Source organism: Diceros bicornis, chromosome 36 (assembly GCF_020826845.1).
Source record: "Diceros bicornis minor isolate mBicDic1 chromosome 36, mDicBic1.mat.cur, whole genome shotgun sequence".
NCBI classification, from domain to species: Eukaryota; Metazoa; Chordata; class Mammalia; order Perissodactyla; family Rhinocerotidae; genus Diceros; species Diceros bicornis.
This window is the reverse complement of record NC_080775.1, coordinates 25,820,033-25,842,756: the sequence shown is the minus strand read 5'-3', so window position 1 is coordinate 25,842,756 and position 22,724 is coordinate 25,820,033. Positions and strand designations below refer to the sequence as shown.

The window sequence follows — 22,724 nt, the reverse complement described above, 5'->3', positions numbered from 1 at the left end:
TCTTTTTTTTAAGCAGAAGTGCTTAGTTTTTCTCAAGTCAGTTAATTAAGGGTGGTGCTGATTGTGATGGTATTAACTTCCACCCTACCTAGTAGTTTGTAAAATGGTGCATTAAATAATTTCCCAGCGAAGTCACATTTATTTGGGTATGAATTAAAGATGTGAATTTCTTTTTTTAAAATAATTTTATTTATTTATTTTTTTCCCCCAAAGCCCCAGTAGATAGTTGTATGTCATAGTTGCACATCCTTCTAGTTGCTGTATGTGGGACTTGGCCTCAGCGTGGCCGGAGAAGCGGTGCGTCGGTGCGCGCCCGGGATCCGAACCCGGGCTGTGCCAGCAGCGGAGTGCGCGCACTTAACTGCTAAGCCACGGGGCCGGCCCAGATGTGAATTTCTTAGTTAAGTGAGGAATAACTTAGAAAAGTGTTAAATGTTTAATTTTTGTTTCTTTCATTTATAGAACACTTACATAGAGCATTAATTGTTTCATAGATTAAAAACATTCTCAGCTATCCTGAGGAAGTCAGCTTTCTCATTCTATTCTCTTTTCACTTCCGGTTAATTAAAATTCATGTGGTATACAAATTAGTTAATGATGACTTGGTGTGGTTCATCTTAGAGGAAATACTTGGGTAGTTTCACTCTGACACATTAGAACTGTACGTTGTTCACTCTTAGACTGGGAGGCAGTGTGGCATGGTGGAAGACCATGGCCTTTGGAGATGTTGTGGCTCTCTCTGTTCTTTCCTAGCAGTGCTACTTTGGGGCAAGTTACTCATTAGCCTCACCAAATTTCTTTTTCCTCATTGTTAGTTAGTCTAAGTGGGATATCTAACATGAAGATGCCTTTCTTTTGTGTAGTACAGAGCACATATTGCAACAGAATTCCTGTGTTCATTCTTCTCTGCGTTTTCCTAATCCGCTTTATGTTATCTTTTTGGTGAGGAAGAGTGGCCCTGAGCAAACACCTGTTGTCAATCCTCCTATTTTTGCTTGATGAAAAGTGACCCTGAGCTAGCATCCATGACCATCTTCCTCTATTTTGTATATGGGACGCCACCACAGCGTAGCTTGATGAGTAGGTGTGTACCCGGGATCCAAACCTGTGAACCCCGGGCCGCTGAAGTGGAGTACATGAACTTAAACCACTATGCCACGGGGCTGGCCCCCAATCCATTTTATAAAACTGCAGCTGAAGTGATCTTTCTAAAGCCAAAAAGTAGTCATGTCTTTTCTTCCTGAAAAATCCTTCAGTGGTTCCCTTTTAGCCTCAGGATGAAGTCCAAAGTCCTCAAGAACCTATAGGATTTCTCTAACCTTGTGGTATATTTCCCCATTGGGCCTGCTGACTACTTAAGCTCTATCACCTCCAAGCTAATGTTCTTGTTGTTCATTTCATTCTGCTTGGACCCTGATCTTTTTGCTCTTTGCCCTTCTACTTCCTGACCCCCAAGCTGCTTCTGTTGGTCAGAAGATTAGGTGACATATGACTAGAAATATTACTATAAATTGTTAATAGTTTATAGTTAATAGTTTACTTTCAAGTTTAACTAAGACCCTTTTTTTTTTTTTTAAATTACTCTCTCGCTCCCTCATATAAAAGTTAAATCATTTAGCATGCATTTGGCTGTAGGTAATAAAACTCAACTCAGGCTTAAACGGTAAGGAACATTTATTATTTTATATCACAAGAAATTCCAAGGTAATATTGTCCCAGGGTTGGTTAATTCCTTATCTCAGTGTCATCAAGGTTTCAAGTTCTTTCCATTTTCCCCCTCATACGTAGTGGGGTGGTAGTGAGGTATTATTACCCTTATTCTCAGTCTTCTGATGTCTGCAAGATGGTTGTAGTAAAAATGTTGCATGGCTATTGTAGAACATTTGGAAATGTCACAAAAGGATAAGGATGAAAAACAAATCATTTATAATCCAACTGTTAACATGCTGATATATCTCCTCTCATCTGGTGAGTTAGTTTGTATCGGTATTAATTATACTGAACAAAATTTGGTCACATTATATGCAGATATATATTCTGTTTTTTTCCCCATTAAGATTATATCAAGAGAATTCTCTTAATAAAAAAATAATTTTTTCTGATTATTAAAGTAATGATCATTGAAAAAATTGGATGCAAAAAAAATAAAGAATATTAAAAATCACCCTATCTCACTACCCAGAGATAACCACTAATATATTGATATATTTTCTTTTAGGTATTTTCTGTTTGTGTGTATCTATACACATTTCTTTAAAAAAAATATATAATCATTTTATAACCAGTTTTTTTTTTTGGCTGAGGAGGACTGGCCCTGAGCTAACATCTGTTGCCAGTCTTCGTCTTTTTTTTTTTTGCTTGAGGAGGATTAGCCCTGAGCTAATATCCGTGCTATTCTTCCTCTATTTTGTATGTGGGTCGCCACCATAGCATAGCTGATGAGTGGTATAGGTCCGTGCCCGAGATCCAAACTCACGAACCCAGACCGCCAAAGTGGAGTGTGCCCGACTTGAACCACTACGCCATGGGGCTGGCCCCTATAACCTGCTTTTATTACTGAGTATTTTATACACCTTCTCTTGTGGTTCATACTCCTGCTTCTTTGCTTCTTCAGTCTCAACCCACACCTATAGCCTTATGAGGAGTTCCAGTTGATTGAGGAGAAAAAACTTAGGCCTAGTTTACAGATAATTCTACATTGTATGCTGGTACCACCTGAAGATGGATATCTGTAGCACTGTGGCCATACTCAGGAATGACCCAGAAGGGCAGTGTTGAAGGGAAATTCTCCCAGTGGGTAGAACTTTGAGCAGTGTAACTAATTGTTCATTTTTCTTGGAAAGAGAGATGGTTAGAGATGTGGATCCACTCTTTCATGGCAGTAGCTAATAATTTGGCAAATTCGTTATGGACTTGGAAGGAACATAATTAGAAATATGGGGAATAGATATGTAGATATGCTTCTGAATGGACACAGAGTAATATTTGTGTTTGTTGTGAGTGCCCATCATAGAGCAACCTTAACAGAGAAGCATCTTAAGAATCAGGTGGACAAGACATCACTTCTGGATTTCAACCTCTTTTCCCATCCACCTCCCTCTTTGCCCAATGGGCTCATGAAAAGATGCCATGGTGGCAGGCATGGAGGCTATGCATGTGCTCAGCAACATGGACGTCCACTCACTGAGGCCAGTCTTGCTACCTCTACTGCTGAATGACTGCCTTGCCAATAGCAGAGAGCCAATCCTGACCCCTGAGATAGCACCATTCCTCTGGGGGGACCGGCCAGACATGTAGTGGCAGGTGGCTTGCGTTGTACAACTTCCATAATGGAAAGGATAACACTTTGTTCTCCCTGATATAAGTACTTACTTTGGGTGTGGATTTGCCTTCCCTGCTTGCATTGTTTCTACCAAAACTGTGACTTGTAGAATTAATAAATTCTAAAATAATAATAATATCAAATAATTATAGATAGAAATAATATAGAAATAGTAAAATAGGCCTTAGTTATTTCATGATATTTCATGTCACATTGCTTCTGACCAGGCAGTTCATTTCACAGCAAGTGAAATGTGGCATTGGGCTCATGTTCATGGAATTCCTGGTCTTACTGTGTTCCTGATTACCCGGAAGCAGCTGAATTGATACAACAGTAGAATGTCCTTTTGAGGACTCACTGCACTAGCTGGTGGCAGTTCTTTGCAGTGCTGGGGGAATGATCTCTAAGATGTGGTCTAGTCTCTGAATCAGCCACCATTATGTGGTGGTATTTCTCTTGTAGCCAGCATTCATAGGTCAGGGAATCAAAGGGTGGAAATGGAGTGAACTCCTTTTACTATTACCCCTAATGATCTGCTAGCAAAATTTTTGCTTCTTTTCTCCACAACTCTTGGGTGTGCTACTTTAGAGTTCTTAGTTCTAAAGAGAGAAATACTTTTACTGGGGAACGCAGCATTGGTTCTATTATACTGGAAGTTGAGCACCTGGCCACTTTGGTCTCCTCATACCAGTGAACTAACAGGCAAAGCAGATTACTGTATTGGTTAGGGTGATTGATCCCAACTCGCAAGTGGAAATCGGGTTGCTACTACATGGTGTCCTATGATAAAAGTGAATGGAAAATGTAAACAACCCAATACAGGGCTGCTAATGGCAGAGGTTTGAGTCAACTGACCAGGCAAGGAACAACAACCAGATGAGATGATTGCTGAGGGCAATGGAATATGTAATGGATAGTAGGAGAAGAAAATTATCAACACCAGCTATGATGACTTCATGACTAGTTACAGAATGAAAACTCGAGTAGTTATAAATATTTCTTCTGTACCTTAATATTTGTTTATATGTGTTAACCCATTCTTTTTCTCTCTTCCTCTCCCCCACCCAATTCTCCTGTATCTAACTTAAGACACGTTAATAGTGATTAACCTTGAATTTCAGTGTTTAAGTTATAGGATATCAAAGGGAAAGTGCAACTCAGCTAGCTAGAAAAGGAATGAACATTACTCAAAGAGAAAGTAGACTTTGTATTCTCATGGAGAGATAACATCTTTTTGGTTGTTTGAGGAATGGATTGTGTCATGTTAGACTGAAGCACGACTTTGCTGTTCTTTATCCAGGAGTTCAGTATGATTATAGAGGTGTGTATGTATACCATATTGACAGAGGGTACTGTGGTGGTTTGTCCTATGTCATTTGACTTAAGCTGGAACTTTGTGTCTCCTAGTTCCATAGTATGGTTTCTTCCCTGTATGGTTGTGGGTTAAAATTGGCCAAAAGAAAATTTGTGTAAGCAACACTCACTAACCTCTGAAGGTTTTTGTGGTTAGGTGCAGTGAGAGACGCAGAGGTGTTGGTGAGTTCCAGCTTCACCTTGGTCTCCTTTGCTTTGTGTCCAGCTGTTTTTCCTGGTTCTGACAATTTGGTCAGCAGCGGCCTCAGGCCCGCTTATCTGGTGGGAGACCGACAGAGGTGCAGCTTCCCAGATCTCCCCACGTGACTTTCCTTTGCAGTCCCATTTCTGCAGCTGGATGTTTTTGGCTTCTCAAATTAACTGATTGATGGCTCTCTGATCCTCCTTTCCTTCTTGGACCTTTACAACTTTCCTAGCTATTCCTGTAATTGTGTAAGGTAAAAATTCTGTAATAAATTTCTTATTCTGAAACTCATAGTGGTTCTGCTTCCCACTTTGAATCCTGGCTAAATACACTTTCCTTGTTGGTAAATGTCTATATCCCTTTTATTGACTACATGGTATTCCAATATATGAATATTTTTTATCATCTGTCTTTTACCATTTAGATTTTTTCTAGTTTTTTCTTCCTGTTGTAAACAAAGGTAGTGTGGACGTCCTTGAACATACGGTTTTTTTCCACTTGGCCTTTTATTTCTTATGGGTAAATTCCTAGAAGTGAATAATATATGCATTTTAAAGAATTGTGATAAATATTGTCTAAATTACACTCTCCAGCAGTAAGTGAAAGTGCTTGCCCAGGTTACACTCTTGATCATCATGGCTCTTTCAATTTAATTTCTTTTAAGGAGAAATTAGATTATATGAGAAGATAATTAGTTAACAAGGAAGGAGTTAATGGAAGGAAGTGAGTGTCTTGGACTAAGTATGAAATATATTCTGTCAGTAATATTTAAACATGTAACTAATTTTGTGTTTAAATGTAATTTCTCTTTCTAAAACTGAGTTTTTACAGGTTTTGCATTAAGCCTATTTTTAAAACTGTAAGTCTTGTAGTATGGGATGGTAAAGGAATTAGTTTGGGATAAGTGTCATTGACTTAGGCTATAATTATGGTAAAACTTAAAACTTCAGAATCTAGTTATCCAATTATTAGAAGTGTCCTGGGGATATAAATTGACTTGTGAAATTTTAAAAATACAGTCTACATTAAGGTGGAATTTGGAATTTTATGTAATAAGTGTACTAGCTGTTAATTGTTTTGTGTTAGCTCTTCAATTAAAGAAGAGAGTGTGCCACAACTCCTATTCCTGTCCATCAAAATTGTGTAACACAGAAGGCAGCAGAGGCTTCCCCTAGATTTTACTGGGAATGAAATGGCTCATAGGCCTATAAGCAGTTGCTTAAGTGGGACGTGGTAGGGAGGAGCTGTGCTAAAGTTTACAACAACTAGGTTTCAGCACGAATTGTTATGCAAAAAATTTATTCTTTTTGCGGGATATTTGCCATAATCTGGAAGGGTTTCTTTTTGTTTCGTTTTCACTTTTATTGGAATGGGAATTGTGTTGGAGAAAATCCTTTCAGTGTAGGCTGGGTATTGAGTATATGCATTCCCTAATGCCTATGACTCCAGGCTGTTAATAGGTTTATTTGTCAATAGTGAACCAGCATTTGGCCTGTGTCCTCTTTTTTTCTAATCTTCTCGTCCCTCTCCACAAAGTGATTATTTCCTCCTGGAGAATTTCTTAGGTCTCAAACCAACCAAACCCCTAAGTTGGCTTCAGCAAAGTAGATGTTTTGTTTTATGTACTTTATGTAACTCTTCCTGTTACAGGCATTAAAACTTGAAGTTTTAAATCCTTCCCATTAGCATTAACATACTTTTTTTTTTTTAAAAAGACCCTTAAACCAAGAAGTGTTCCTTATATAGTATTTTATCAATTCTAAGAAACTTCCTCCTCACCTACATTTTAACATTTTTAACATTTCTGTCATTGGGATGCATTTTACAATTAATGATGTCCTTAAAAAGCTGTCATCCAGGCAGCAGTTGTCATTGTTTGCACTTGTGTGAACTTGGTTGTTTTTGCTGGTGGCTTAACTGGATTATTGCAAACTATCAACAAACCATTTAAGGACCATTTGAGGAAAGAATAAAGTCCTGAGTCCTGGGTTTCGTTAATTAAAGAAAATTTTTTTGACACCTGGTAAGATTAAGATAGCACTGGCACCAAAATTTGCAGAATTGGTGTCAGAGCTTGGAAGAAAATCCTGGAAATAATAGTGGGGTGTTATTTTAAAAGATGTATCGCCTGTAGTGGGAAGTTCACCCCATCACCTATATAGTATTCTTGACCCTCTGTTTACTCTGAATCTAATCATGAGGAAACAATCAGACAAATCCAGATTGTAGGACTTTCTGTAAGACAACTAGCCTGGATTTTTAAAATAATGTCTATATTTTGAAAGAAAAAAAGGAGTCAAGGTTGGTGGAGGTGTTCTAGGTTTAAGGAAACTAAATAGACACGACTGTCAACCGCTGTGGACAGTCTTTGGATCTTGGATGATACAAAATAAAAGATATAAAGGATTTTTTTTGTAAGTTGGATAAATTTGAATTTGAACTCTATAGTGGGTACTACTTTTTTTATAATTAAGAGAAACATAAAGTTCAACAGCTAAATAAATCTGAAAAAGCACTTTATATAAGTATAAAATAAAAATTCTTCATAAGAAAGCATTTTGACATAATTGAGTTGGCAAGTTTTTTTTCTAAGTGATTCATTAAAATGATGCTGGTTTTAATAGTAGCTGGTTTATTGGACTCATTGAAATATGATATCTTTGTAGATTTAGGTTATTTTTTAATGGATTGTGAATGAAATTGCTTCCATTATATAATTGGGAAAACCTTATTTAAACATTTAAAATGTTATGTGGGAAAAATACTGACTTGGGAAAAATTTCTGAGAGGTTTGGATTAAAAGTAGATTAAAAGTTATTAAAATGACAGATATGATGTGGTGACATTTCTGGAAAAAGTGAGAGAAAAGTAAAGACACAGAAGCAAAATGGCAGAAAACTTTCTTTTTTAAAAATGCACATGAGACCCCAATTTTGTTACCTAAGCAGAGTGATTAAACCACTTGCATGTAGGACAAAGAGAAATTATTTTTCCTCAAAGAAAGCAAATTATTTTCAAGTCCCCTTGGCAGACTTGAAGAAAGGGTTCAGTGAGTAAGAAAGTGAACATTTTAAGTTGTACTGTTATTCTGAAATGTTGTTATACAGACCAGTACTATAGAACATGTGCTAGACACAGGCTCTGTTTTCTATATAGGACATCTTTCAGTATAATAGGGCTCTAACTTAGAAATGGTACTCTTCAAGTTAGCTTGTAGGTTAGTGTTTGGAACTGAATTATACAGCTAAAATGTTACAGTGACGAGTTGGAAGAAAATCATTAGTTTTATTAAACTTGTAAGATGAATAAATAAATACTTGTAATAAATCAACAGTGTTAGAGTTTAAGGAAAACGGATTTAAGGTAGAGCTAGAGCAAAATGACAGTATTTGTGTTTTGATATTTATTTCATATGATATAAAAATATCTATATTAAAGTGGGTATTTTAAAGATATTTTTTAAGAGAAGGGTTCTGAGTTCATTAAAAAAATCAATGAAACTTAATTTTTAATGTATTTTAGATATAAAACTTTGCATTATAAAACCAAGCAAAATATGAATTTATAAAACTAAATATGACACTTACTGAAGTTGAAGGACAGATACATGAGGTTATCACATTATTCTTTCTACTTTTGTATATATTAGACTCTATACTAATCAGAGGAACAGTAGGAGATATTTATAATTAGCTGTACATGTTTTCCTCAACTACTAAATAATACCATCTCTTATTTGATCATTTGGAGGAAGTTGGAATTGAACTTGTTTTATCACAGGGCCCAGTACATTGATGGCCTGATTAAGAATAAGGTCTTAATAATATTAGAGGAATTGAAACGAGGAGAGTAGGCAACTAACAGTTATTAATCATCATAAAGCTACTGAAAATTGTTTTCTTGAAAAAGATGCTAGGGAAGAATAGCACATAGAGAAATATTCATGGTACATTATTAAATGAAAAAAGCAGGATATGTAACTATATGGTATGATGTCAACTTTTTCATTCTTGTATACATACACGTACTGGAGAGACTTGAAGAAAATACACTGAAATGGTAACATGGTCTATTTGAATGATAGGACCATGATACATTTTTTCATTTGCCTTTATATTTTTCTCTTTTTCTGTCAAAAAGCAGGCTAGGGGCCGGCCCGGTGGCGCAAGCGGTTAAGTGCGTGCGCTCCGTTGTGGCGGCCCAGGGTTCGCCGGTTCGGATCCCGGGTGCGCACCAACGCATCCCTTGTCAAGCCCTGCTGTGGCGGCATCCCGTATCAAGTAGAGGAAGATGGGCACGGATGCTAGCCCAGGGCCAGTCTTCCTCAGCAAAAAAGAGGAGGATTGGCATCGGATGTTAGCTCAGGGCTGGTCTTCCTCACCAAAAACAAAAAGCAGGCGAAAATTTAAAAGCCATATAGTATTTGTTTTCATTTAGAACGCATTGCTTTTTAAGCATAGTCATGACGAGGATGTTCTCTCTGTCTTTTTTGGGGTTCAAGTATTTACATGTAATAAAGAGAGGGAGAAAGATTTTTCCTGAGGTAATAGGTAAAGGCTGACAGAATGAGGGAGAGGAAATGTGGTTAAAGATAAATGTTTAGGTATGAGAGAGGTTGGTTATAGCTAGTAATTTCCACTCTAGGCAATGAGAAAGAAGAGATTTCTTTGCCTGTGTAGTCACCTTGAGGGGCAAGAAAAGGACTTACAGGAGTAGATATTACTTTGAAAAGGTTCTTTACTCCAACTAGCAGATCCTGACTCAGTAAAGCTTGGTTTCCAGAGGTGGATAAGGGAGGAAGAAGAGAGCTAGTTTATGTATGGGCTGTTCAGAAAATTCAGTTATCTAAGGAATTTCCTGTTTATTTCTTGGCTACATTGTTTATTTTGAGTTTAGCTCTTTTAAATAATTAACTTTTTCTTTTAAAGCTGGATATGTTTATTTCCATTTTAAGCAGACTTCATCAATGGCATAAGACGGGAATGGCAAATGGGTTTCGTATCACATGTCAGCTCCTAGAGTAATTAGTTAAGAGTATTTAGACTTGGCAGGGAAGACTTCTATAATTGATTAACAATGTCTGTTTTACCTCCTTGGAGAAATGCTGGCTATTTGTCTTCTAGTTTATAACCCATTTTGTGTGATCCTTGGAACATACTAAGGCTGCTTGGTACTTATACAGTAAAAGCATCAAAGAATGAGGGAGACCAACTATTGGATACTAAACTTACAAACTTGAAATAAGGGACAAGCGCAATTGTTGTGCAGATTTAACTTTTAAATTCATGGTCTGTAGAGGAAATTGACTGTGACTAAGAACTGAACTCTCCAGTGGGGTAGCCACAATCCATACGTGGCTATTTAGCACTTTAAAATGTGGCTAGTTTAAGAAAATGAATTTTTAAATTTTATTTAATTTTAATTTTTTTTTAATTTAACTTTAAAAGAGAATCAGTGTTTTATTTTCTGTTAAACACAACTTTATTTTCTTGGTAGGACTACATTTTACTTTAACCATTGCATTGCAGATGCATGGGAGATTTTTATGTCTAGGCTTGGAAGTGGCACGCGGTTCTGCTATCATTCCACTGACAATACTTAGTTATATGACCATGCAATCAGGGAAGCTGGGAAATCAAGTGTAATTCTATGCCCTGGAGGAAAAGAGGATAGATTTTAGCGCAGAGCTAGCAGTCTCTACTCCTCTAGCAAAAGGAAAAGAAAGTGTGCAGCCTGTACACTGAAAACAAAAAAACAGGCACATAAAACTCTAGAATACAGTGGATGACTGAAAATAACCAAGTCTCACTCAAGATTACATCTACCTGGTTTGGTAAACAAACTAAGAATAGAAGTACTTCCTTAGCCTCCTAAAGGACATCTGCAGAAATACCTACATCTGGTGTTTTAATGATGAGACTGAATGTTTTCCCTCTAATGTTGGGAACAGTTACTTCTATTCAGCAGTTCACTGGAGTTTCTAGTTAGTGCAATAGAGCAAGAAAAAGAAACAGAAGACATACACATTGGAAAGGAAGAGGTAAAAGTGTCTTTACTCACAAACAACATGATTGTCTGTGTAGACTGTCTTAAGGGAATCTACAAAAAAGCAACTACAACTAATAAGTGAATTTAGCAGTGTTGCAGGATTACAAGGTCAGTATTAAAAAATCAGTTGTATTTCTATAAACTTGCAGTGAATAATTGATGAGTGAAATTATAAAAACAGTACCTTTCATGATAGCATCAAAAAGTATGAAGTACTTAGGGATAAATTTAACAAAATGTCTACGACTGGTACACGAAAACGAAAAACTTTGCTGAGAGAATTTAAAGAAGACGTAAATAACGAGAGTTATTGTGTTCATGGATTGGAAGATTCACTATTGTTAAGATGGCAGTTTTCCCCAAGTTGATCTATAGGTTCAATACAATCCCAGTCAAAATTTCAAGAGGCTCCTTTGTGCAAATTGACATGCTGATTCTAAAATTTTTATGAAGGTGCAGAAGACTTAGGATATCCAAAACAGTCTTGAAAAAGAAAAACAAATCTGGGGAACTTAGACCACCTAATTTCAAGACTTACTAGAGCAATAGTAATCAGTACAGTATAGTACTGGGTGAAGATCAACAGATTTATCAATGGAACCCTAAAGAGAGCCCAGAAGTAGACCCACACCTATGCAGTCCATTGATTTTTTGAGTAAAATGCCAAGACGGTTCATTGAAGAAAGGGTAATCTTTTCAACAAATGATGCTGAAACAATTGGATATCTGTATGTAAGAAAAGAATTTTGACCAGCCCTAACTCACACCATATGCAAAAAATTAACACGAAATACATCATAGATGCAAATATAGGAGCAAAAATTATAAGACTTTTAGAAGAAAACATGAGAGAAAATCTTAGTGACCTTGAGTTTGGCAAAGATTTTTTTAAATAGGACACAAAAATCATAAACTATAAAAGAAAAAATTGGTTAAGTTGGACTTAATCAAAATAACATTTTCTCTTAAAAAGACTGTTAAAACAATGTAAAGGCAAGCCACAGGTTGGGAGAAATATTTGCAAAACATATCTGACAAAAGGCTTGTATTCAGAATATACGTTTAAGGAACTCAATAATAAGAAGGCAAACAACCCAGTTAAAAAATGGGCAAAAGATTTGAACAGACAATTTATCAAAGAAGAAATGGGTAGTACATAAGCACTTGAAAAGGTGCTCAACTTCATGATTTGATAGGGAAAGAGAAATTAAAATCACAATGAGATGTCCCTGTATACCTACTAGAATGGCAAAATTAAAAAGACTGACCATACCAAGTGTTGGCAAGGGTGTGGAGAAACTAGAACTCACATACGTTGCTGGTAGGAATGCCAAATAGTACCACTACTTTGGAAAATAGTTTGGCAGTTTTTATAATGTTAGACATATGTTTCATACACTTTTTTTTTTTTTTTTGTGAGGAAGATCAGCCCTGAGTTAACATCCATGCTAAACCTCTTCTTTTTGCTGAGGAAGACCAGCTCTGAGCTAACATCTATTGCCAATCCTCCTCCTTCCCCCCCCCCCCCACAAAGCCCCAGTAGATAATTGTATGTCATAGTTGCACATCCTTCTAGTTGCTATATGTGGGATGCGGCCTCAGCATGGCCGCAGAAGGGGTGCATCGGTGTGCGCCCGGGATCTGAACCCGGGCTGCCAGTAGTGGAGCGCGGACTTAACCGCTAAGCCACAGGGCCAGCCCTCATACACTTAACTTACCACAGACTCATCAGTTCTACTCTTGGGTATTTACCTTGGTATTACCCAAGAGAAATGAAAACATATGTCTACACAAGGACTTGTAATCAAATATTCATAGCAGCTTTATTCATTGTAGCGCAAACTGGAAACAATTCAAATGTCTATCAGCTGATGAGTGGATTAGCAAATTGTGGTAAATCTATTCAATGGAATAAAACAACAAGGATGAATTTCAAGAGCAATATGCTAAGTGAAAGAAACCAGGCACAAAAGACCATATATTTTTTATTCCATTTATATGAAACTCTAGAAAAGACAAAACTGTCGGTGACAGAAAGGAAATCACTGGTTTCCAGGGTCCAGAGAATGGGAAGAGAGTTGACTGTAAAGGACATGAGGGAAATGTTCTTTATCATGATTATAATGGTGGTTACACTACTGTACACATTTGTCAAACTACGTTGAATTGTATACTTAAATTTTTTGAATTTTGTTGTGTGTATTTCATACTTTAATAAAGCTGACACCCCTTCCTTCCCTCTCCCTCCTCAATAAGATGGTCCCTAGCATCCTCCAAAACTTGCCAGTGACTTTTTTGGTTTGCTTTTTTCTTTTTTAATATTGTTATGAACTCTTAACGTTTAAACATTTTGTGTGTTTCATTCCATTGTAGTTATCCTCATTGATGTTTACATTGTCCCATCTTTGGCCTGTGGCAGCTTATTCCAGTTGATTCCTGAGTCCTTTTGACATGATCCTAGAGTAGTCTTTGGTGGCTTCTGTGTGCTTTCTGATATACATGTTCCAAGTGGATCTTGTACATGTCCTGTCCTAGACCTATAGCCAACTAGAAGTCCTGGTTCCTTGAAGTGGAGAGTGGTATTAGAGGTCACAGTCTGCATAATGTGGTGCTTCATGGCTGCTAGGCAGTCGTTATTTTTAGGCCTCCCCCCCCCGCCCCGGCTGCCCCAACCTTTATTGAGGTATAATTGACAAATAAAATTGTGAGATATTTATAAAGTGTACGTCATGATGATTTGATATATGTATACATTGTAGAAGGAATCCTCCCATCTAGTAAATTAACACCTCTATCACTTCACATTTTTCTTTTTTTTTCCCCCTACTCTCTTAGCAAATTTCAGTTCAGTGTTATCAACTATAGTCACCATGTTTTACATTTAGGCCTTTTCATTGGACAGAGCTAGGATATTGATATAGGATATGATATGATAAAATACATCTTGGGTTCAAACTGATGCTCAGTTTATTATTATTTTTTATTATTATTATTATTTTTAAAGATTTTATTTATTTATTTTTTCCCCCCAAAGCCCCAGTAGATTGTTGTATGTCGCAGCTGCACATCCTTCTAGAGTTGCTGTATGTGGGACGCGGCCTCAGCATGGCCGGAGAAGTGGTGCGTCAGTGCGCACCTGGGATCCGAACCCGGGCCGCCAGCAGCGGAGCGCAAGCACTTAACTGCTAAGCCACGGGGCTGGCCCCAGTTATTATTATTATTTTTTAATGGTTTTTATTTATTTATTTATTTATTTATTTTCTCAAAGCCCCAGTAGATAGTTGTATGTCATAGCTGCACATCCTTCTAGCTGCCGTATGTGGGACGCGGCCTCAGCATGGCCGGAGAAGCAGTGCGTCGGTGCGCGCCCGGGATCCAAACCCTGGGTGGCCAGTAGCGGAGCACGCACACTTAACCGCTAAGCCACGGGGCCGGCCCTGATGCTCAGTTTAAATCCAGAACTACAGTTTTTTCTTAACCTTATTCTTCTTACATCATAATCTCTTTTGAACTCTGCCAAAAATCTCAGTTCTCAACCACATAAACATAACTTGCTTTATCCCACACTACACAAACAGTAGTCTCAGGATAATAACTGCAAAACTACCATTAGCAATAAAGTGATTGAAAACAGTTTCAGGTTTTTTTTTTGTTTCTGTTGTTTTTGTCCTAAGGATAAATCCCATTAAGAATGTATAATCAAATCACTGTGCTTTGAAGTCACTTTTAGAATATTTCCTTTCTTGTTAAGCCACTAAGTGGGTATACAATTAGGCTCATTTGATTAATTTTACATTTAATTTTGGGGAATTCCCTTTTAAAATTTAATTTTGTTTCGTAGTTGTATAAATTATATATATAGTTCCAAAAACAAATCTAGAAAACAATCTACATTCACAGTTTTGTGCAGCCACTACCTGTGTCTAGTTCCAAAACATTTTTAAATGTTTAAAGAATTCTATCCACGTTCCCTCTAACCTATTTACTCCTTTCCCCTTATGTAATTATTTTTTTTTAATGTTATGGTTTATCTTTCCTTTTTAAAAGATATAAGCATATATCTTTCCTTGTTTTTTAGTTAAATAGTAGCATACTATAAACATTTTTTCTGTCAATTCTTGTCCTTTTTCTTCATTTTTAGATTACATATTAAAGATGTTTACCCTTTGTGATATAAGCTGTGTTGTGGTTGTCATTATCGTGTGTCATGCCATCCGGATCCCCCACCCCCCCATTATCACTTGTCTTTTAACTTTGCTCCTCTTTGAGGAGTTCTCGCTACCTGACTCTGAGTTACGTTCAGGAGTTTGGGAAGAACGAGTGGGTAAGGGATTGGGTCATAAGATTCACAGTAGTTTTTGTGGAGATGAGAGGCTTGATCGTAATGGATAACAGGGAGGTTGGATTTCTGATGGCGATTAATGTAAACAGGAATGTAAGGTGGAATGGATTTAGTCCCTGTCATTGTTAGTGGGTGTTGTGATTTTTCGTTAAATTAACATTTGTTTGATAGAGCTCCTGGGTGTCAGATGGTGAGTCAAAGTTCTACAAAAGACGGCAAGGGAAAGGGAAATAGAGAAGTTTATTACTCATAAGTCCTGGAAGAGGTACACAGCATGCCTTGTGGGGCCACATAGGGAGGTCAGTGCAGAGTGCAGGCAGAGAACGAGCAGCAGGACCTGGGACACATGTCTTTATTAATGTGGAGTGCTTTGAGGTTCCCAAGCTAAGATTGGATAGGTCAATCAAACCAAAAAGAGCAAGGGTTTTTTTTGATAAGCTTCATGGGGTCTTATCTGTTTATCACAAGGAGTGTTGGGGGAGTCAAAGCAGGAACTTATATTTACTTGTGACCCTCCCGGGCTTGCAGGAGGGGCTAGTGTCAGTTCAAGGCTTCTGCAGGCCACTTAGCCATACAAAATGGATGCTGAGGCAGCAGTGTTGTGGAGTAGTTGAGCTAAACTCCACAGTGAGTTGGGAGCTTGGGGCTGACGTAAGATCCTAAAGAGGTAATGCAATGAATTGGTGGTTTGAGGGGTTTTAGACAACTTAGAACCAACTGTTACAATGTGCCTCTGATGACAGTCACTTGGTGACTCCTATAGTAGACCTCAGTGGTTGGACTACTCAGGAGGGAGTGGTTCCCACCTGGCAGATAGGGATTTCTTTTTTTTTTTTTTTTAAGATTTTATTTATTTATTTTTCCCCCAAAGCCCCAGTAGATAGTTGTGTGTCATAGTTGCATGTCCTTCTAGTTGCTGTATGTGGGACGCGGCCTCAGCATGGCCAGAGAAGCGGTGCATCCGTGCGTGCCTGGGATCCGAACCTGGGCCGCCAGCAGCGGAGCGTGCGCACTTAACCGCTAAGCCACAGGGCCGGCCCGCAGATAGGGATTTCTGCCATGCCTTCACCAGTGTCCTGAGACTGTCTTCAGATTGGTTTACTAAGTTTTTGATTCAATTGGGTTTTTCTATTAAAAACTATAATTTTAACTCTGCCTTTCAGTAGAATATATGTTTAACGAATGTTAACCTAAATAAGTATTTGTTGTTTTTGTTCTTATTTCAGGCTACAGACAAGAGAAAAGCTTTAGAAGAGACCAAAGCCTACACAACCCAATCCCTAGCTAGTGTTGCTTATCAAATAAATGCATTGGCTAACAATGTACTCCAATTGCTGGATATCCAAGCCTCTCAGCTTCGGAGAATGGAGTCTTCCATCAATCATATCTCACAGGTAACAGCTTATAAACCGCTTTAAATTCACATTTATCAACTGGCAGCTTATGTCAAAGAAGTAGAAAGCCTGGAAATACGGATTCTTTACTCATCTTCTTATCGAGTAACTGCAGTCCTCACTTTCACCTTCAGCTTTGAGTTCAGTAAACCTCCTCTTTTTTTTAAGTTTTTGCTGTTCTTGTGGCAAAATAAACATAACATAAAATTTACCATTTTAACCATTTTTACGTGTATAGTTCACTGGCGTTAACGGATATTCGCATTGTTGTGCAGCCATCACCACTTTTCCTATTCTTCTTTTAAGACCTTTTTTGAGGTAAAATAAATTGCACATAATTAAGGCATACAATTTTATAAATTTTGATACACATATTACCCACGAGCCCGACAACACAGTCAAGATAATGGACACCCCATAAAATTTCCTCATACTCCTTTGTTGTCCCTCCTTTCCATCCCCTGTCCTTAGCTTTCTGTCTCTATGGATTAGTTTACATTTTCTAGAATTTTATATAAATGGAATCATATGGTATATACTATTTTTTTGGTCTGGCTTCTTTCGCTTGGCATAATTATTTTGAGATCCATCCATGTTGTTGTGTATAAAAATAGTTAATTCCTTTTTATTGCTGAGTACTATGCCATTGTTTCACGTTTGATTTATCCATTTACATGTTGATGGATATCTGGATTGTTTTCAGGTTTTGCCTATTACAAATAAAACTTCTATGAACATTTGTGTACAAGTTTTTATGTGGTTATATGCTTTTATTTCTTTTGGGTAAATACCTCTGAGTGGAATGGGTAAGGTTACATGGTAGATGTCTGTTTAACTTTATAACCAAATTTATAGCCAAATTGTTTTTAAAGTGGTTATACCCTTTTACCTTCCCACTAGCACTGTATGAGAGTTCTAGTTGCTCCACATCTTCACCAGCACTTGCTATGTCAGTCTTTTTAATTTTAGCCTAATAGGTGTGTAGTTGTATCTTATTGTGGTTTTTTTTGTGTGTGTATGTGAGGAAGATCAGCCCTGAGCTAACATCCATGCTAATCCTCCTCTTTTTTTTGCTGAGGAAGACTGGCTCTGAGCTAACATCTATTGCCAATCCCCCTCCTTTTTTTTCCCCCAAAAGCCCCAGTAGATAGTTGTATGTCATAGTTGCACATCCTTCTAGTTGCTGTATGTGGGACGCGGCCTCAGCATGGCCGGAGAAGCAGTGCGTCGGTGTGCACCCGGGATCCGAACCCGGGCCACCAGCAGCAGAGTGCGCGCACTTAACTGCTAAGCCATGGGGCCGGCCCTCTTATTGTGGTTTTAATCTTCATTTCCCTAGTCATTATTGATGTTGAGCATCTTTTCATGTGGTTTCTGTAGATTTCAGTATTTCAGCCTTGCACATCTTTTGTCAAATTTATTCCAAATGATATCATATTTTCAATGCTATCGTAAATGATGTTATTATAATTTTCTTTTAGTGAGGAAGATTAGCCCTGAGCTAACATCTGTTGCCAATCCTCCTGTTTTTGCTGAGGAAGATTGGCCCTGGGCTAACTTCTGTGTCCATTTTCCTCTGCTTTATATGTGGGACGCCTGCCACAGCATGGCTTGATAAACAGTGTGTAGGTCTGTGCCCGGGATCCTAACCTGTGAACTCTAGGCCGCTGAAGCGGAGCAAGTAAACTTAACCACTATGCCACTGGGCGGCCCTAAGTGGTATTATTTTTATAATTTCAACTTGATTGTTCATTTCTTGCTTGTGTATGCAGAAATACAATTGATTTTTGTTTATTTTGTATCCTTGTGAAAGTCACTTAATAGTTGTAGTAGGTATTATATAGATTCCATTGGATTTTCTACATGGAAGATCATGTTGTCTATAAATAAAGAGAGTTTTACTTCTTTCCTTTTCTTTCTTTTTTTTTTTCCGTAGTGCACTAGTTTGAAGCTTCAAGACAATGTTGAATAGGAGTAGTGAAAGTGGACATTGTTGTCTTGTTGCTATCTTAGTGGAAAGCATTCAGCCTTTCACTATTATGAATGATTATATTCTGTAGGTTTTTCAGAAATATGCTTTATGAATTTGAGGAAGTTGCCTTTTAGTACTAGTTTGCTGAGTTCTTATCAGGAATGGATGATGGATTTTGTCAAATGCTTTTTCTGCATCTGTTGAAATGATCTTTTTTTCGGGGGGGGGGTCTCTTTAATATGGTGAATTGCTGTTTTTTTGAATGTTAAACTGGCCTTTCTTTCCTGGGATAAACTCCACTTGACTGTGATGTGTTATCCATTTCACAGATTGTTAGACTTAATTGGCTAAAATTTTGTTAAGAACTTTTGCTTCTACACTCCTGAGAATTATTGGTCTGTAGTTTTCTTGTAATGTCTTTATCTGGTTTTGGTGTCAATGTAATGCTGATCTTACAGAATACATTGGGCAGTATTCTGTCCTCTTCAATTTTATGGAAAAGTGTGTGTAGAATTGATATTTGTTCTCCCTTAAATGTTTGGTAGAATTCACCAGTGAAGCCATCTGGATCTGGAGTTTTTCTTGGTAGGAAAGTTTTTAACTGTATATTTAATTTCTTTAGTAGATACAGGGTTGTTTTGTTTATCTGTTTCTTCTTGGGTGAGCTTTGTATTTTTCCAGGAATTTGGCTGTTTCACCTTAGTTGTCGTATTAATTTGCATAAAGCTGTTAATAATAACATTCTCTTATCCTTTTAATATATGTAAAATCTATAGTGATGTCACATTACTCATTCTCGATATTGGTAATTGATGTCTTTTCTGTTTTTTTTAACTAATCAGTATGGCTAGTTTATCAGTTTTATTATCTTCTAAAAAAAACCTTAGCTTTTGGTTTCATTAATTTTCTATATTGTCTTTCTGTTGCATTAATTTTCATTCTGATGTTAATTCTTTTTCTTTTACTTGGGACTAATTTGCTCTTATTTTGTACTTAAGGTAAAAGTGGAGGCCGTTGAGAGCCTTTGTCTTTTCTAACAGAGGTGTTTTAGATCTATAAATTTCCCTCTAAATAGTGTGTTACCTGTATCTCATAAATTTAAATATGTTGTGCTTTCATTTTCATTTGGCTCAAATTTCTAATTCTGCTTTTTGATTTCTTCTCTGGCCCAGAGATTATTTGGAAATGTGTTAGTTTCCAATATTTCAAAATTTTTGAAGGATGTTTTTGTTATTGATTTCTAATTTAATCCCATAGTAGTCAGAAAATATTCTTTATATGATTCAAGTCCTTTCAAATTTATTAAGAATTGTTTTATAACCCAGAATATAGTCTATCTTGGTAAATATTTTGTGTGTACTTGAGAAGAATGTATATTTTGTTGCAGTTTGGTGGAATGTTCTATAAATCTCATTAGGTCAAGTTGGTTGATAACATTGTTCGGTTCTATGTCTTTACTGATTATTCTGTATACTTGTTTTATTAATTATTGAGGAAGGTATGTTGTAGTCTGACTATAATTTTGGATTAGTTTTATTTCTCTTTGTATTTTAATCATTTTTTGTTTTATGTATTTTGAAGCTATGTTATTAGGTGTGTAAAGGCTTAGGCTTGTAATGCCTATTGATGGGTTGACTCCTTTCTCATTGTAAAAAGACTCTTTTTTTTATCATGGGTAAACCTAGGTTTGAGTTGGCAAACTAGTTAGTACAGGCACTGGGGAGATAGAATTGGTTCCTGCAATGGAAACCCTAACTGAATTGATGCTGGGTTCTCAACTTTTTGTTCTGAAGGTCCCTTTACATCTTAAATTATTGAAGATCCAAAAGGACTTTGGTTTATGTGGGTAGATCTTCCAATATTTATCATATCAGAAAGTAAAACTGAGAAATTAAAAAATATTTATGAACTCATTTAACAATAAAATAAACCCATTACATGTTAATACAAATAGCATTTTAATGAAAAATAACTGTTATCCAAAACAAAAGTTTTTGCAAATGGCATTGTTTTTTACATTTCTGCAAATCTTTTTAATATCTTGTTTAATAGAAGATAGCTGGATTCTCATATCTGTTTTTGCATTCAGTCTTGTGATTTGTTGTTTTGGTTGAAGTATATCAAGAACGTCTGGCTTCACACAGATATATAGTTAGAAAAGACAGGATCTTGGGGACTCTAGGGGTCTTTGGACCACAGCTAGAGAACCATTTCTCTATGAGCTTATTACAGCTTAGTCCCTATGGATATGTATCCCCAATATCCTACATATACTGGCCATCATGCTTTCAATGAAAAATATTTTCTGAATTTATTATAGGTTTCCACCTGTAGTTTCTTCTTGCTGTTTGTTACACAGTTCTTGGTTGATCCTTACTGACTTCAGTCATATTTTTGGTGCCTGTATCCACAATATCAAGGCACTTCTGCTAATCCCTAATGGCCTGTTGATATTTATTTTAAGTTTCCTCAACCAGTTTCTTAAAGATATTTCATGAATTTTAAGATTAAGCATGCTACTGTCCTTTGGCACTTGTTATTGGTTGAGTTGTGTCCTCCAGAATTCATGTGTTAAAGTCTTAACTCCCGGTACCTCAGAATGTGACTGTATTTGGTGATAGGGTCTTTAAAGAGGTAATTAAGGTAGAGTGAGGTCACTAGGTGGGCCCTCATCCAATATGATTGGTGTCCTTATAAGAGAAGATTGGGACATAGACACACTCAGAGGGAAGACTATGTGAAGACAGAGAAGAGGGCCTTTTTCAAGCTAAGGAGAGTGTCTCTCGGGAGAAACATGTCAGCCCTGCTGACATGTTGATCTTAGACTTCTAGCCTCCAGAATTGTGAGAAAATAAATTTCTGTTGTTTAAACCACCCAGTCTGTAGTACTTTGTTATGGTAGCTTGTTGTGATGTTCTTGGATAGGAATGCATGAGGTGCTCACCTGGACCGTATTTACTCATGGCAAGCCCTAGAGACATTCCCCAGCCCTGCCACTGGGGCCACTGTTTTGGCTGGATCGGCGCTCATGGTTCTTATTATGATTCAGGACACACTTCAGCAAAACCATCAGGGAACTTGGAAGAACAGGATTTATTACTCACAGGTCCTGGAGGCAAGGGCCAAGGGCCACATAAGGGAGGGAGAGTGGACCTGGGGCTCTGCCTTTATTAGAGTCTGAGGGTGGGGTGCCTAGGGTTTTGCAGATTCACTTTTTATTGGCAAATTTAAAGCGTAAGAGTGGAAATTAGGGCACAGGAAGGGAAAAGCAGGATCACTCAAGCGGTCAGTTATCTAGGTCACCCACACATTTCTAAGGGAACTTCTTGGGTGGGAGCAGCCTGGTTCCTTATATAGTTGTTTTGCTAATAGCTGTGTAATACAGCTGTCAATATGTTTATTCAAGGTGGATGTCTTTGAAATGGATGCCTCAGCAATCAAAAGCTTAATGTCATGCACTTACACTACACAGCACTAGCAAACTTATTTAGTACTGTTAGGTCATCTTTAGCACTATCAATTTTATACTTTTTGTCAGCTATAATGGATAGAAACTGTTCACCAGAACCTGAAATAATGGCAGAAAGATATAATGCAGATTGTTGAGTGTTGTTCGAAATAAGAAAGCATGGTATCTTTAGTTAGTACCCAGTGGCTAGGAGCATTCAGTAGCACTTACTTTATTGGCTGATTTACCATGAGAAAAATACATGAACTGCACTGTTCAGTATTCTAATGGATTTACGTGCACATCTAGTATTTCTAAGATGAACCATATGGTGCTAGGCTGAGTAATGGCCCCCAAAGATATCCAGGTGCTAATCCCTGGAAATCTGAATGTTACTTTATAGGACAAAAGGGGTTTTGAAGATGTAAATTAAAGATCTTGAGGTGGGGAGGTTATCCTGGATTATCTAGGTGCGCTGTAAATGTAATCACAAATGTCCCCATAAGAGGGAGGCAGAGGAGGATTTGACACGAAAAGCAGAAAGTGAAATGACAATGAGAGAGAGATTAGAATGATATGGTGATAAACCAAGGAATGCCATTAGCCACCAGAAGCTGGAAGAAGCAAGGAACCTTCTCCC

At 37.3% G+C, this 22,724-nt stretch overlaps 1 protein-coding gene across 12 annotated transcripts in view; it reads left to right on the top strand.

Annotated features, from left to right (window-relative positions):
• ABI1 (abl interactor 1) overlaps positions 1-22,724 on the top strand; it is a 116,186-nt gene that overhangs the window by 32,850 nt on the left and 60,612 nt on the right. For all 12 annotated transcript variants that reach the window (XM_058532659.1, XM_058532658.1, XM_058532648.1 and 9 more), the window contains exon 2: positions 16,497-16,664. In XM_058532659.1, the coding sequence (XP_058388642.1) occupies positions 16,497-16,664 (168 nt within the window). The remainder of the gene's footprint in view (positions 1-16,496; positions 16,665-22,724) is intronic.